The sequence below is a fragment of the Rutidosis leptorrhynchoides genome, chromosome 9, assembly GCF_046630445.1.
Source record: "Rutidosis leptorrhynchoides isolate AG116_Rl617_1_P2 chromosome 9, CSIRO_AGI_Rlap_v1, whole genome shotgun sequence".
Lineage (NCBI taxonomy): Eukaryota > Viridiplantae > Streptophyta > Magnoliopsida > Asterales > Asteraceae > Rutidosis > Rutidosis leptorrhynchoides.
The window spans coordinates 233,309,236-233,327,259 of record NC_092341.1 but is presented as its reverse complement, the minus strand read 5'-3'; the positions used below and the strand labels follow the sequence as shown (position 1 = coordinate 233,327,259).

Here is an 18,024-nt window from a genome sequence, read left to right as displayed (position 1 = left end):
ACTCGAAGTCCCAAATTGACATTAAAAACAAATTCATTTATTTATGAGACAGCCAAACCGATCAAAATAAAAACTTTCCGTGTATAGAGATTATGTTGCAGTGGCTTACGGCAAAAGAAATGTGTAAGGCAAAATTTGTTACATAACTAACTGAACAATGTTCAGCTTCTCTATGAGTAACTTTAAGGTATTGCCTTAGTATTAAAAGACTGAAACTTCGAAAAATACTATTCTGATCAAAAAGGGATACACCTGTATTAGTATCATTTGTTGTAAATCGATATTACTTTAATGAATGGCAGGAGTTTGAAGCTTCAACTTCAGATTTTGAGCAACAGCATCGATGAATTCTTCGGTGTTTAAGTAGAATTCTCTTGAGGTCCTGTAAGCATACAACTTTCTCAGAAAAACACACACTACCACCATCATAAAGAATAAAAAAAATTACAAAGTCAAAGCACGATGATATGTCTGGCCAAAATTGGAGACACTGGGTTCACAATGTGGCCATTTCGACCCATTCACTTAATACTAGGTTCACTTAAAATGTTTATATCTCCTATAGGTTAATAAGTCTCCAAAAAGAAATACAGACCAACTGAGTTTTTATAAAACACAAAAATAGAGTAATACGGAGTATATTAAGAATAAAATTTCTAAATATCATTTTATATAATGGGTAGCTACTAAATTTGAAAAGAATAAATGAATGAATTCTGGTGGGTCTGTTCATTCATCCAGACCCATTTGGACCTTCATTAGCATAGCACTCATTTTGACCCGAAACCAGCTATTGAACCTGCTCTGACACACCCATTTAGGAACCACGAATATCAGGAAATAATTCGACACTCTATAGTCTATATGTATCATCAGGTAGATTTTATTAGTGCACAAACTCTAACCTACAGCGCATAACTACCTAGTACTTCATCCTTAAAATAAACACTAGAAGTTATATAAAAGGCGTAAATAATATTATTAAAAAAATAGTGAAAGTGGCACCAACTTGGGTCCATGGATTAGGATGGCGAGATCTTTGGTCATCTTTCCTGACTCCACTGTCTCGACACATGCAGTCTCCAGCTTCTCAACAAAATCCTTCAATTTGTCGTTCTTATCCAATTTTGCTCTGAGATTATTAAGTGCAACAAAATCAAGAATATGTAATAAGTAACACTTGAAACTATGATAGAAAAATCTTCAATTATAAAAAAATATATATTATTAGCATGAACACTTCACGAAGATAGTGGATAGTGATGAAAAGACTAGATATTAGTAGTCCAAGCTCCACATCGGGATAAGACTACTACTGGTATTTAAATAATGTCTGATAACATTAAAATTTATATCAAGATATATGCTACTTAATGATGTAATTAACAATTCTCAGAAGAGTCAAATTGATTAAAATTTATACTAAACTTGAAATTCCAAAATAGATATACACCTAGCATGTTATTAGTCTATTTTAAAATATTTAACAATGTATATGTTAACTTAAGATTGTACACACTAGAAAGAATATTTTCACTAATAAACAAGCCTTAAGTTAAAGGTTGAAATACATTAAAAACTATATTGAACTGAAATTTTAGTATAACACACTTGAAAATAATTTAATTTTTAATGTAAAGAGTAAATTAAGTTCAGCACAACTATATTAAATTTAGGGAAACTTCTATAAAAAGGAACAAAAAATGACAAGAGCTCAATAACGGGAATATAAGATGATTTCACATAATTATAAGGCTGCATGTTATAGTTTCTTATAGAAGGGAACAAAAGTTTAGTTTCGCACAAAAGAAGATTACACGTTCTCTGAACAAACCAGGAAAAAAGAATGAAGAAAAAAACATAATAAAGGCCTACATACCAAGTCACCCTACTTTTTTTATAAAAAGGAAGAAAAGGGGAAGGGAAAGACATTGCCAGGAATCGAACCGACACCTATGAGTGCAAAGACAAAGCTGGTTACCATTTAGGCTGTCGAGTTTATATAGTTAAGTTTCAAAGTATATCATTTATATACCTTAGGTTAGCATTCAGAAAAAAGACAGAAGTCATACTGTTCATCACAATTCACTGATTGATATATAGGGATTCATCACAATTCACTGATTGATATATAGGGAGAACAATGTACCGATGTTCAAGCCCTCTAGTCCAGGCAAAGATAGAAGCAATACTGTTGGTGCTAGTTTCATTTCCCTTTTGGTGCTGCCTAAAATGACGGGTTACAGTCCCATGTGCTGCCTCAGCTTCCAGCGTTTTCCCATCTGAGGATAGCTGCATACCATGTATCACATAAAAATTAACATGACATTCCAAAACAACATAAACTTCCCAGATAAAACAGACATGAATTACTGACCAAAACTGAAGTCATGAGGCCCAGAGAACCGAATCCTACACCCAAAAAAAATATATACATATTTTAGTCAGAATAAGAGTTTGTAGATGCCAAATATTTAAATCGCCTTTTTGAATACTTGAAAATCCAAGTATATCTTGACATCATATTGTGACATCACCTTGGGCAAGTAAATCGCTCTGCACATCTCCATCATAGTTCTTGCATGCCCAAACATACCCACCGTCACTTTTTAGTGCATAAGCCACCATGTCATCAATCAACCGATGCTCATACCTTTAATTAAGTAACATGTCGAATAAAACTTTATAAATATCAACTTTCTAACAATTATTAAGATAAATACAATCCAACATTTGACCATATAAAGGGGATTACCATATTGATTGTTGTTCGAATTTCTCCTTCCAATTCTCTTCATATACTTCCTGAAATATGTCCTTAAACCTGCAGTAATCAGCATAACGTGATGAGTTAATGTCGCAGAATATGACAACAAAATTGCATTTCAAGTGACTGGTACTTTACCTGCCATCATATTTCTTCAAAATAGTATTTTTGGTGCTCAAATAAAGAGGCCATTTCTTTGAAAGTGCCATTGCCATTGATGACTCAGCAAACGCACGAATAGACTACCAAAACAAACAAATGTTCCCTGGTAAGATTTCATGATATACAGCTTAATAGCACTGTTCTAAAAAAAACCCGATTCCTCCCAATTAATAGCACTGTTCTAAGAAACCCCTGATTCCTCCCAATTAATCCCCGATTGCTCCTTTTCAAGATAAGACGGATCGAATATTCGAGAATCCGTTTAACTAAACGATTAACATTAGTTAATGGGTCAAAACAGAATTTGTTAGCCAAAGTCGGTCAAAGTCAATATTGGTCAACATTTAAATATGAATTTAACCAGAATTTGAGTTTGTGAACAATTATGTCTATATATATGTATTTAGACAATTATGTTAAAGTTTATGTTTTTATGAATTTACATATATATTTTTAAAATTCACATATATAATTTTAAAATTCATTATTTAAATTATAAAAAGTTCAATCCGATTAATCCCCAAGTTGCCGATTAGTTTTGCAATCTTGGTTATTAATAAGCCATATTTACAAATCAAACCTCATCCACATTATACATTGCAAGTGCAATGCCAGGACCTTTGAAGTCATAAACGTCGAGTTCCACTGGAGTTTCACCATTCTCTGGAACTGAAAAAAAGAAACAAGCACTTTATTATAGATATATGTCTTAAGTTTTTAATTCAAGTATATATTGGAAAAGAATGAAACAGTACTCAGCATACCGAATACCATCTTGAGCTTTCCTGGACCGTTGATGACTGCATCAGTAGCACGATACTGATCACCGAAGGCATGCCTGCCAATACAGATCGGTTTCTTCCACCCTTTTAAACGAAACGAGTGAAGGAGCGTAAGAACAAATTAATTTTTTAAACAAGTCATTCATAGTAAAATAAAGATAGGTTGTGAGTAGAAGTTAGATATTACCTGGAACTATCCTTGGAACATTCTTACAAAGAATAGGCTCACGAAAAACGGTTCCTGACATCCACAGATTCAAAATAGTAAAAGAAGTTAACAGTATAACTTCACATACTGAAAAAGTTACATAGATATACAAACACATTGTACAATGTGTCTCTTTCGTATAACACAAACAAAAGGCTTAAAATGGCAGCAGCCATACAAGAAGTATGAATAACTAAGGACAATTATAAGACATGCACAAACACACTTGAATCTTCCATAACATTACAAAAACGATTTATGCACTATACAGGCTGGATGAACGCACTGGTATCTACAGTCTACTATCGACAGATCATTACATAAACAGATAAGTAGATATATATGGCAATCTAAAGTGCAATTGTGTGACACATATAAAGGATCCAAAAGTGCCCAAACTTTCAGAATACTATGACCATAAAAAGCATATACGAACCATTTAATATATTCCTGATTGTGCCGTTTGGACTCCTCCACATGGACTTCAACCCAAATTCTTTGACTCTCGTCTCATCTGCAACATCAAGAACACATTTCCAAATATGAGATTTAACTAAAGTGCACTACTAGCCAAAATGTATTTCAATTAAAATAGGGCAACCTAAAAACAGGAAGATTACGTTAAAGGATTTAACTAAAAAAAAGTATACGCTTGACATAGTAAAGAATTCACAACACTAGGCAAACTAAGAGAAGCTGCTTTAATAAACCATTTATGTGGAGTAATATATTTTCCACTTTAATGGGGTGATATGGTCACTATCAAGATGCCACAAGATCTTATAAAACTACAGTTCGGAACTTCAAAACAATCGGTTCTCTCCAAACGAGACCTCGATATAATGTAATATAATTGAAGCAGAGAGATCCATTAACTTCACCTAATTGGTTGAAACTCAGCCTATATGTAAAGGAATTTCTCTAATCTGCTAGAAAGCTTCAAACTTATCTCTGTAATTAGCATACTTATGATGCAGGGAATTGAATTACAGCATGATTACATCCAAGAGACATGACTCAATTTTAAGTTAGGACTGGAGACTTTAGAAGTGGGTTTATGAGGAAACTAACCAGGTGTGATTGTAGCACACTTTACAGCAACATTATACCTGCAACACATTAACAAATTGGATAAGACTTCAGTTAACAACAAAAGAAGGAAGTAGATAAATAATTTGAACAAAAAGTAAAGAAAACACCAATATTAATTCATACTTAGCACTCTCATCCTCATTTAACTACACAGGCCTGACCTAACTTATGTTCTTAATTTGAGTAAACTCAAATAAGCATCCTACCTAACAGGAATTATTGTCATAACTGTCATAATCTTTGTTGTGTGTACACAGCCACAACAAGAAATACTTGCATTATATCCTATAATCAGGCTCCTCAGCCGAAAACCTAAACAGCATTCGAATAATTAACAATATATTCAAGCAGGCTATATCGACTTACATATGATGCTCAGTACTTTATGCTTCATTAGGCTGTGAACAAACTAACAACCTTGTACAGAGCTTTAACCTAACTCCCAACCCTAAAACCTTAACAATCATTTGCAATTGTAATACAGAAAAACAACATATACGAAGCAAAAATGTAGTCATAATCATAGACTGCAGACTATAAACCATTAAAACTAATACCCTCTATTCAGTCTTCATTCGATAAAATATGTAGTTCAGAACTCTAGACATGATAAGGATGTCAACCAAGTAACACCTTGTATAAACCTTTAACCCAACTCAAACTTAAACTCTAAACAAGCATTTACATACATATTACTGATCATCAAATTTTAATCAAAGTAACACCCAAAAAAAAAAGTGGTCAGACTCATTCACTGTAAACTGTTAAACATCCATAATAAAGTAATTATATAATCCATAAATAATATAGCACTTACTTAAGAGCAGCATAAGCACTTTCAACAGTAACTCCATCATGAGTAGCATCACGATTCAATATTCCTAAATCAAAATACTTTATATCCAAATCTATGTACGGTAAAATCAACTGAAAAATCAAAAACAAAAACATCAATCTCACAAAATAAATTCAAAAACATATCATAAACTTGATAATCGTCAATCATACCTTCTCTTTAATCATCTGCCATATGATCCTCGTCATTTCATCACCTAATTATATCAAATAATTAAAATAATTAAATCAAAATACTATTTAGTCTAATTAGTAACAAGTGCAACATAATCAATATTTACCGTCCATTTCGACTATTGGATTGAGGACAGGAATTTTATCGATAGCGGTGGTTGAAGCGGAACTGAAACATAGAAGTGAGATTTTGGATGAATGATTTGAGGATAGAGTTGAGTGATTGTAGGGTTTAACAGTAGTAAATGGAGTGGAACGTTGTGCCGAAATTGATAATCTAGGGTTTGTGTAGGATGATAGGGAAGATGATGATAACACTCTAGTTGCGGATGCAACGGTGGACATGGTGGTCAGGCGATGTTTCAAACTGAGCATCGCGGTTGTTTGATATGCAAGTAGCTGGTTGCCGAATACGTTCACACCGACTCACCAGGATGTCATTAATCCGAATTATGTGTTCAATTTTAATTTATTAACTAGATTTGTGATCCGCGCTTCGCGGCAGATTTGTGTCATTTTAATGCTACTATATCGTTAGACAGTTTTCTGCCTGAAAGTCATCAAAACGTTGTCCACTCTTTCCAGACCATTTACGCAATGGCTGACAACTGTTTTGGTAATATTCTACTATATAAATGAAAAATACATAAATAACTGGATATATGTTACAGTCTAGGTTGCAATGCTTAAGTTTTGAGGCTTCTAAACAAATTACTTATTTGTCAAAACCTTATGGTCAATATAATTTTAGTAGGTTTTTTAAAAGATAAAAATCAAATAATATGTAGTATATTGAAAAAGGTGATGAAAAATAAAAATATAACTCTTTTTACCTATATTTTTTAGGCTTCTATTACGATAGGTTTGTATTAGTATACCACTTTCGAATACATCCAATTATTTTTTAAATGTTCAATCAACCGACCGTTAACCTTTTTATAAACATTCAATTAACTTACCGTTAACCATTTTTTAAAAAGTTCAATTAACCGATGCTAACCTTTTTTTTTAAAACGACCAACTAACCGATGTTAACCATTTTTTAAAAAGTTCAATTAACCGATGCTAACCTTTTTTTTAAAAACGGCCAACTAACCGATTATTAACTATTTTTTAAAAAGTTTAATTAACTGACCATTAACCTTTTTTTAAACGCCGGTTTGTTTATTGACAATTGTAGTTGAGTACCATCAAGAGAGGATTGTATCATGGTTCCGGAAATATGTTGCAAATCAAATTTGAGTCTATTTTGCCCAAAAAAAAAAAAATAATAAAACTATTATTGCTACAGTAGTGCTACAGTACTGCTACAGTGTTGTTACAGTATAACAGTGAAATTGATGACGTGGCGGGGCGTGATTGGTGGGTGTTTGTCCATAATTAGTATATAGTATAATTTATTAATTGTTAATTATATTATTATACATATATACATTAACATTAACATTAACATTATTAACATTAACATTAACATTAACATTAACATTAACAATAAGTATATTAGCCAACAACAATGAATAGTACTTGGCTTATGTCATCACAATGTCACCTATTTCGTCTATTTTTTTTCCCTTTTTTTTTTATTTTACGTTTCTCATCCAGATTATCTAGCCCAACGGAGTGGACCACTCCGAAACTCCATCTAGTTAGAGAAAATTGGGGGTACTATTGATGAATAGTACCCCCTTCAAAGCTTAAAAATTTTGTACATTACCCTTTAACAGTTGTACCCACAAGGGATATTACTACGATACAGTGAATTTTTTTTTTAACATCTCCCTTACTTCCCCTACGACTTTTTCTAAAGAACCCCACAACAATGCTGTCTCGATTTTTTTACACTATTTTTCCACACAAAAAATGTAATCTTTATTACTTTTTTGTCTTCTATTCCTAAACATTCTAAGCTTTATCATTTCATGTCACTATCATATTGGCTCACATTCGACCTTTTCATTGTTAAAAACCGAATACCATAAACGGGATAACTAAATCGTAACTAATTTATAAAAAAAAAATGTATTCTTAAATATCAGCTTCGTAGTAGCACAAAGCCCGCAACGAAGCGCGAGCCACACAACTAATTATTCTTACTAGGTGCATTGCCCGTGCGTTGCACGAATATGGTAAGCGTTGTTGCATCGTACTTGTAATGTTGGTACGTGAAGCGATTTATGTCGACGGTTAACAATACGAATCTGGAGTATTTGAATATAAACATACGTAAATCAATTTGTGTCGCCTATTGTGGATATATATATATATATATATATATATATATATATATATATATATATATCACAACCAAATACTATATAGAAGATCAAACATCTTAAAAAATAATGATAAAAACGTGTATTTATATAACTCTATCAATTGTTTCATTTGAAAAGTGTCATTATTTAATTTGAGAAGTGTAGTGAGGTGAAAAATAAAAAATATTATTTGAAGACAACAACGACTATCAATTTAATTAGGTACTATATATAAGGTGAGTGAAAAGGTTAAAACTATTGTTATTATTTATGACATAACATAAAGTTATTATGAATGTTTAGTAAAAATGAAAAGTTTAAAACTATTGTTATTATGCATAACACGCATCAATTTTAGTTATGATTAAAAATATTTAGGATCAAATGTATGATAATAACTTAATATCAATAATCAAACTGAAAGACTTTATACGCAACATTTTATTATTAATTTTTTAGTTCTAAATTGTCTTATCCTGATTAATTAATCAACTATTTTTACCATATTTATATTTTTATTTTCTTAAACACATCTATTATGAGTAATAATTAAGTAATTATAGTTACATGAAAACTCAAATATTTGATACGTAGTAAGTATTCATTTAATATTTAATAATAAGCTAGTTAATATTAAACTTGATGTAGTAAAAGTAACAATTATATGCTAATTAGACTACTCCGTAATAGCTACTCGATCAGACATAACATATAATATGGTTGACTTATTCGATACATGTTAAATTATCTTTGTTATTCAAGAATCAATTTTTTTACCATCGTTAATTACATTAATAATCATTTTACTATAATTTATCATAATAATAATGTTATATTGTTATTATCATCATATGAAGTAAGTATTATCCATGTATAGAAGGCATAATTTTTTTTTATCATATTATCTATCAAAGTTTTATATGATGTAAATGATTGCTAAAAGATTACGTTTAATAATAAAACATAAAAAAATATTAAGAATCAAGATAAAAGTCAAATCAAACAAAACATACATACAATTCAATAGAATAGTAAAAAATTTGCATTCTTTAAGATTTGTAACCTGCATCCATAACAAATATGATACAAAAAGAAGGCATAATTTCTTTATCCACTATCAAAGAACTATATGATGCAAATAATTGCTAAAGAAAATATTTAATAATACAACGTTAAAAGGAAATATTGAACATCAAGAGAAAAGCTAAATTAAATAAATCATACTTACAATCCAATACAAAAATGAAACAATTTGTGTTCTCTAATATATGTACATATTCGCAATAGGAAATACTCCGCAATGCTTTGTCCCTTAATGTTGTAATATCTGAAACCTGTCCGAGTAAGATGTTGACATCACTACATATTAACAATAAAAGAAACCTAAACAATAATAATAATAATAATAATAATAATAATAATAATAAATAATTAAAAACACAAAAAATACATTTTTGACGAAGATATATATATATATGTATATGTATATAAATCTAATATATATATATATATATATATATATATATATATATATATATATATATATATATATATATATATATGAACTCTAAACAACTATTAAAACGGATAAATTTCACATGATAATAGAAAAATACTCATGTACACCAATAACTTGTTAATAAAGTCATACCATAGCATAAGTCTAACTTTCGTGTGATAGATGAATATGCAACATTACATGATGAAATAATCTTACTAAATTGATGATGATGATGATGATTAAGAACTAACATATATAAAACTCTATCAATTATTAATTAGTATTTGCAATGTATGTGGTGAAATGAAAAATGTGTATTATGAAAATGAATAATGAGTATTTATAAGCAACATTATAATAACTTATTTAATATAAGAAAAATGAAAAGGTTAAAACTTATTTATTTATTATAAGAATAATGAAATGATTGAAATTAATCAATTTAATACATGGAAAATGAAAGGATTAAAACTTAGATATTATTATTAATGAATTTTCTAATTCTTTTATTTTTTTAATTATTATCTTATTATAAAATTAAGTAGAAAATAAGGAAAAATGTTTTTTTTAGTTGTAAATGATTAAATTAAGAGGTTTTAGTGCCTTCATTTATGACTCAAGGAGTCACTTTTATATTATTAACTAGGTGCATTGCCCGTGCGTTGCACGAATATGGTAAGCGTTGTTGCATCGCACTTGTAAAGTTGGTACGTGAAGCGATTTATGTCGACGGTTAACAATACGAATCTGGAATATTCGAATATAAACATACGTAAATCAATTTGTGTCGTCTATTGTGGAATATATATATATATATATATATATATATATATATATATATATATATATATATATATATATACACTATATAGAAGATCAAACATCTTAAAAAATAATGATAAAAACATGTATTTATATAACTCTATCAATTGTTTCATTTAAAAAGTGTCATTATTTCATTTGAAAAGTGTAGTGAGGTGAAAAATGAAAAATAGTATTTGAAGACAACAATGACTATCAATTTAATTAGGTACTATGTATAAGGTAAGTGAAAAGGTTAAAACTATTGTTATTATTTATGACATAACATAAAGTTATTATGAATGTTTAGGAAAAATGAAAAGTTTAAAACTATTGTTATTATGCATAACATGCATCAATTTTAGTTATGATTAAAAATATTTAGGATCAAATGTATGATAATAACTTAATATCAATAATCAAACTGAAAGACTTTATACGCAACATTTTATTATTAATTTTTTAGTTCTAAATTGTCTTATCCTGATTAATTAATCAACTATTTTTACCATCTTTATATTTTTATTTTCTTAAACACATCTATTATGAGTAATATTTAAGTAATTATAGTTACATGAAAACTCAAATATTTGATACGTAGTAAGAATTCACTTAATATTTAATAATAAGCTGGTTAATATTAAACTTGATGTAGTAAAAGTAACAATTATATGCTAATTAGACTACTCCGTAATAGCTACTCGATCAAACATAACATATAATATGGTTGACTTATTCAATACATGTTAAATTATCTTTGTTATTCAAGAATCAATTTTTTTTACCATTGTTAATTACATTAATAATCATTTTACTATAATTTATCATATTAATAATGTTATATTGTTATTCATCATCATATGAAGTAAGTATTATCCAAGTATAGAAGGGATAATTTTTTTTTATCATATTATCTATCAAAGAACTCTATGATGTAAATGATTGCTAAAAGATTACGTTTAATAATAAAACATAAAAAATATTAAGAATCAAGATAAAAGTCAAATCAAACAAAACATACATACAATTTAATAGAATAGTAAAAAAAAAATTGCATTCTTTAATATTTGTAACCTACATCCATAACAAATATGATACAAAAAGAAGGCATAATTTCTTTATCCATTATCAAAGAACTATATGATGCAAATAATTGCTAAAGAAAATATTTAATAATACAACGTTAAAAGAAAATATTGAACATCAAGAGAAAAGCTAAATTAAATAAATCATACTTACAATCCAATACAAAAATGAAATAATTTGTGTTCTCTAATATATGTACATATTCGCAATAGGAAATACTCGGCAATGCTTTGTCCATTAATGTTCTAATATCTGAAACTTGTCCGACTAAAATGTTGACATCACTACATATTAACAATAAAAGAAACCTAAATAATAATAATAATAATAATAATAATAATAATAATAATAATAATAATAATAATAATAATAATAATAAATAATTAAAAACACAACAAATACATTATTGACGAAGATCTATAATCGACGTAAAAGTAACACCAAAGATAGTATACAACAATAATATAAATCACACTGTGATGACCCGGAAATTTTTGACCAAATTTAAACTTAATCTTTGTATGATTAACATTTCCGACACGATAAGCAAAGTCTGTAAAACTGAATCTCAAAATTTTTGAACTATTCAAATACCTTTCGGTTGTTCTCGACGATTCGTGAACAATTATATGTATATAGATACATATATATATACTATAACTTGAAAACGTAACAATGTATTAATTTTTTTGATACCGTACATTAAACTTATTGGTTTAAATATTTATTTGAATATATATGATAAGTTGGAATATTAATTGTATGAATAACTTACGACGTATATTTAAAACGTGTTTATGAATGTTGAAAATATATATTAACTTGGTCATAAAATGATTTGTTATTATATATATATATTAACAAATAGCGAGACAATGATTTATAGAAGTAAATGACCAAAACACTCGAAAGTTTAAGATACACTTTGAATGATATAGTTTATTGATAATTTAAGATTATATTTTGACAAAAGTACGAGTCACAAAACGTAAATTGCGAGTTTTCTAAGCGTACGAAAATGCGTTCGAGAAACCGGAATCTGGACATAAGTCGAGTGACAACGTACAAGTCATCGGAACGAAAATTACAAGTCAACTATGCACATAAATTTAATATAATATATAATTAATTATTTAAATTATATATATTATATATATTATATTTAATTATGTTGACAAACAAGAAAACAAAAAATATGTGAGCTGGATCTGACGGCCATGCGATCGCATGAGAAATAGGCATAAAACCCATGCAATCGCATGGACATCAGAATCAGGAATTATGGCTATAAATACCAGGTTTCTTTCGCATGTTTTTTTACACATATTACTCTGTAAGTATTTATTTATTATTATTATTATTATTATTATTATTATTATTATTATTATTATTAAGATTATTATTATTATTAATCTTAATATTTTTAGTAATATTATACATAAAATATTACGACGAGGTCATGAGCGTGTCACTTTCAAAACAAGCTTCAAACGGGATAGAACTAAGGAAATTATGGGTTATAGCTATGGAGGTTATGGGTAATGTTCATAGGTATTGTTGGCAAGTCAAACCTAGTATTTATCATCTCTGTTGCGTCTACGTACTTTCCTGCAATATTGAATCTCAATATTGATACGTGAGCATTCATATCTTATCTTTTATATATTAATAGTGTATACATGTCTAGTGCTCGAGTATATATTTATACATGCTTGTATGCTAAATTTTGTCGTTAAACAGTTTATAATGAATCACGAATTAAATACATATATTACTGGTAAAAGGTATATGATATACATGTTTTCGGAAAGCTGGCGAAAAATCAATAACTTTTCATTTAGAAATCGCGTAATTTCGATGAACGAATCAAAAGATATGGTCAACTGAATTATAATTGACGTTAATTGAAATTGCTTTTGAATCTACAATTAATATTTAAACAACCTGTTTATGAGATTGATAAAATACTACTAGCCAAGTAAATGAATCCTTATATAAGGCACGTCTCGTTTTGTTGAACAATTGTCAAAGTTGACTTTTTGAAATGACTTTTGATAACTTTTGTATGTCGATCTCAAGAATTAGGATTGTGATACACTATAACCCAACCTAGTTTATTAGACATGTATTGACCAACATATGTTCTCTAGGTTGAGATCTACGGTTAATCTTGCATTCCGAGTTACGATCACTTTTTGATGAATGACCTTATGTGCTGCTAAGGTGAGTTTCATTTGCTCCCTTTTTAATTGCTTTTGCAATATATATTTTTGGGCTGAGAATACATGCACTTTATTTTAAAAGCAATGGATACAAGTACATACTAAATTCTACACCGAGTTTGAATCAAAAATCCCTTAGCTTTGGTAACTAGTAACTGCCGGTTATAAGAACTGGTGGGCGCGAGTAGTTATATATGGATCCATAGGGCTTGACATCCCCGTCTGTTCCAGGTTTAGAAACCCTAGCCTAAACTATTAAACAGACGTATGCTATTTGAGTTTAGTACACGTTGGTTTGCGTGTATTGTACATGTTGGTTGCATGTATGTTAAAACAGGGGTACTTATTATAACGTTAAAGCTTAGTTACCAGGGTGCTCAATCTTGTAGAATATTTTAATAAACGTTTCTGGATGAAACAACTGAAATCTTGTGATCCACCTTTATGTACAGATTATGCAAAACATTAAAACTATGAACTCACCAACCTTTGTGTTGACACTTGTTAGCATGTTTATTCTCAGGTTCCCTAGAAGTCTTCCGCTGTTTACTTATATGTTAGACAAGCTATGTGCATGGAGTCTTACATGGCATATTTTTCAAGGAAACGTTGCATTCACCAAATCATCACCATGTATCTTATTTTGACTGCATTGTCAACGGAAGTACTATTGTAAACTATTATTTACGGTGATTGTCTATATGTAAAAATCATCAGCTGTAGAAAACCTTTGATTTAAATATTCATTTATGGTGTGCCTTTTCAAAAGGATGCAATGTTTACAAAACGTATCATATAGAGGTCAAATACCTCGCAATGAAATCGATGAATGACGTGTTCGTCCATATGGATTTGGAGCGATCGTCACAGTTGGTATCAGAGCGTTGGTCCTAGTGAACCAGGTCTTGCATAAGTGTGTCTAACTGATAGTTGTTAGGATGCATTAGTAAGTCTGGACTTCGACTGTGTCTGCATGTCAAAAGTTTTGCTTATCATTTCTTGTCAGAAATTACCTGTCTATCATCTTAAGTCTAAACGCGTCTTATTGCATTAATTGCATAGATAGTGTATAGACAAAATTCATCTTGGCATATCTATTACAGTAAACTTTGACTGCCATCTTTCGAAAATTTCTCCGTAATTTACGGGATTTTGGTATTATATATACATATGTAAATTATGTATTGAAGAGTACCAATCAAATTCTATAATTTATTTCATATCAAAAATCATCTCTCTAATTATACAAGATGGATCCCGTATCTAGTTCAACTTCCTTAAATTCCGACAGCTATTCCGATATGGATATTCACCTGAACTCTGAAGAAAGTGTAACCGGAATGGATCAACCAATCAGCCATCACCTATTCTGGATGAAATGGGGATGGGTTCGTAGCCTACTTAATCATTGGAGACAAGAAGAAGGTGATCCCTTCCATCTACCACATTCACCTCTTAGCGAAGAACCTGAAGCACTTACCGGCGAACCTATTCGTAATACTATTTTCTCTCTCATTTCCAGAGTATCTCATCATGATTATATACTATCCCATATTATAAATCTTATTTATCCGATCGTCCGAACCACCGATCATCCCGGTATAATAGAAGAAGTCAACGAGCTTCATACTCGGGTAGTGGCTTTGGAGAATATGGTGCAAGGTTTACGAACACCAGCAGCAGCACCCGCAGCATAACTGGTACCACCATCATCTACACCAACAGGATCATTACCACCACCAACAACCACATCCGCATCACACGCCTCAACATCACAATTTGTACCTCGGATATCAACATCATACGCACCATAGGTACCAAGAAGTACCAGCAACGACAAACGATGAAGTATGGATTCATAACTTCATCGGAGAAACATTCTACGGCGATTATGTAATTTCTAAAGTTTAGAGATTATCTATTCTAGCCTTAACCCTAAATCAGATAGAGTAGAAACCCTTATCCGAATGGTGTAAGATACAAGCTAGACTTGTTTTACCAACCGCATCAACAGTACCCTTAGCCTCACCAGCACAGTCAGTGCTGTCAACATCGTCAGAATCTGCAGCACCTCTAACATCACAAGCTCCGTCAGTTCAAGAAAGCACCGTGTACATCATTACGAGTCAACAATGAGTATATTGTATCAATGAGTTATGAAGTAATAACTCAATTCATCTAAAGAATTTATATGTATATCTTATATATATAAATTTTAAAACCATCATGAATCTTTTCGTACTAAGCTATTACGTGTGAATTTTAAGGGGTAGATACTACTCGGTTAATTCATATTACTAATATGCTATGATGTACATCCTTCGTTAACAACTTAACCATCGTTAACTGCAAATATCTGTTTCAACTCAATGAATTCCATTTCATAATGAACTTAGTGTATTAATCAATTACATGTTTGATTTTACACTTTTATCTTCGATGTACTCGAAACTTTCTAGGAAACATCATTTATATCTTATGAAGTTCATAAGAATTCCTCGAGCATCAACATCCTTCACCAAGGAATAAGAATAAATAATGAAGTATTGATTTCATTAGTGAAATACTCCGCGAAGATTATGTAATCCTTAATGTTTTAGAGATTATTCATTCAATTCAAAAATCAAATGAGCTTAATATGATATTAACTCATCAAATCTGTATTACATCTGAAGAAAATATACATACATATATTTTCATAAAGACGGTAATAATTTTTTTTTTCTTTTGTACAAAGTATTAATTGTGAAATCTTTAACGGGTAGATAATACTCGAGAAATATATAAGTTCACAATTAATATGTTATACTGTACATTCTTCAACTTTGATTCAAAAATTATTAACTATGCTCACAGCGATATACAATCGTTTCCATACAAATTCAATTACATATTCTGATTTTGAAAAATCAGAATCCAAGCCAAGATTTAACAGAAAACACCACTCTTAGATTCTTACATCTTTCAAATGCTATACTTTGACTTCAAAACTGTGCTAGAACATCACTTCTATTCATAAACCCAGAAAAAAAGAAAAAAAAAAATTTGTATCGTTCAAAATTCTAGAATATCATATGTATCTTGACAATTACAATCTTCATGCAAACCCTTCAAACTTTTGAAAACACCTCGGATTGATAACCAACGATTCGGTTATGATAACTTTGAATGCTGATGAAGCAGCAAAAACTGTAAACGACCTTAACAGCCAAAAGTTTGATGATAAAGAATAGCGTGTTGGCAAAGCTCAGAAAAAGAGAAGGTTTGGAACTGGAAAACGGATTGAGCAAAGTATGAAGGAGGCTGTGGATAAATCACAAAGACTAAACCTGCCTTCAAAGAATCCAAATTATTCAGTATCTGCTGAAGCCATTAACGAATACCTTGATTCTGAATCTAAATCCTTGCGGACAATATTCTTCATCATCCTCTGATATTAGAAATTCTAAGATATCATCGTATCTTTCATTATAAATATCCTCCATATTTCTGGAGATAATTCCATAATCATTCTTATTGGAAATCAATTTTCTCCTTGCGATATCTGTGTAACATTATAAAAGAAACTATTTTAGTTTCTAAATTCTGAAACCTTCGAGTTTAAAATATGAATATTTTTGAAGTGGTGTTGGGAACTGAAGCATGAGTTAGTATAATATAATAACACTTGATCAACATGATTATATTATAGTAAGTCATGCTGAGTTTCTAATGGAATGTGATAAAGGTTCACAGATCATACCCTCATTATAAACCATGTTACATAACTCTTTCATTCTATTTAACCTCTAAACTATCAAGAAAATATTTTCTTAATGATTCGGTCTTTTTCGAGGTATTCTGGTAATTTGACAAGTCAGATTGTGCTATTACCGTTTTTTTAAAACATTAATTATGTTCATTCCGAAATTCATACCTACGAATTCTGGACCATTATTCGCTTGATTTAAAGTCGGGAAGATAAAACAAAAGCATGAAGCTTCAAAATATCAATGGGAGTATATATAAATCACAGTAAATTGGAGAGAGTATTAACTGTGGATGTCAATGATTATGGAAAGACAGAAGCAGAGACATCGAAATATAAAGGAAGATATAAAACCCAACAACCACCCAGAA

The 18,024-nt window shown here is 30.0% G+C and overlaps 1 protein-coding gene across 1 annotated transcript; it reads right to left on the bottom strand.

Annotated features, from left to right (window-relative positions):
* Positions 1 to 288: 288 nt before the first annotated feature.
* Positions 289 to 6,470, bottom strand: LOC139868585 (isocitrate dehydrogenase [NADP]). Its single transcript, XM_071856921.1, has 15 exons — positions 6,148 to 6,470; positions 6,020 to 6,063; positions 5,829 to 5,938; positions 4,991 to 5,028; positions 4,356 to 4,433; positions 3,899 to 3,952; positions 3,694 to 3,795; positions 3,510 to 3,598; positions 2,906 to 3,009; positions 2,756 to 2,824; positions 2,538 to 2,653; positions 2,378 to 2,412; positions 2,150 to 2,292; positions 1,010 to 1,132; positions 289 to 382 (listed from the first exon to the last, which is right to left on the bottom strand). The coding sequence occupies exons 1-15, from the start codon at positions 6,413 to 6,415 to the stop codon at positions 289 to 291; spliced, it is 1,467 nt and encodes a 488-aa protein (XP_071713022.1). The 5' UTR covers positions 6,416 to 6,470.
* Positions 6,471 to 18,024: the final 11,554 nt, after the last annotated feature.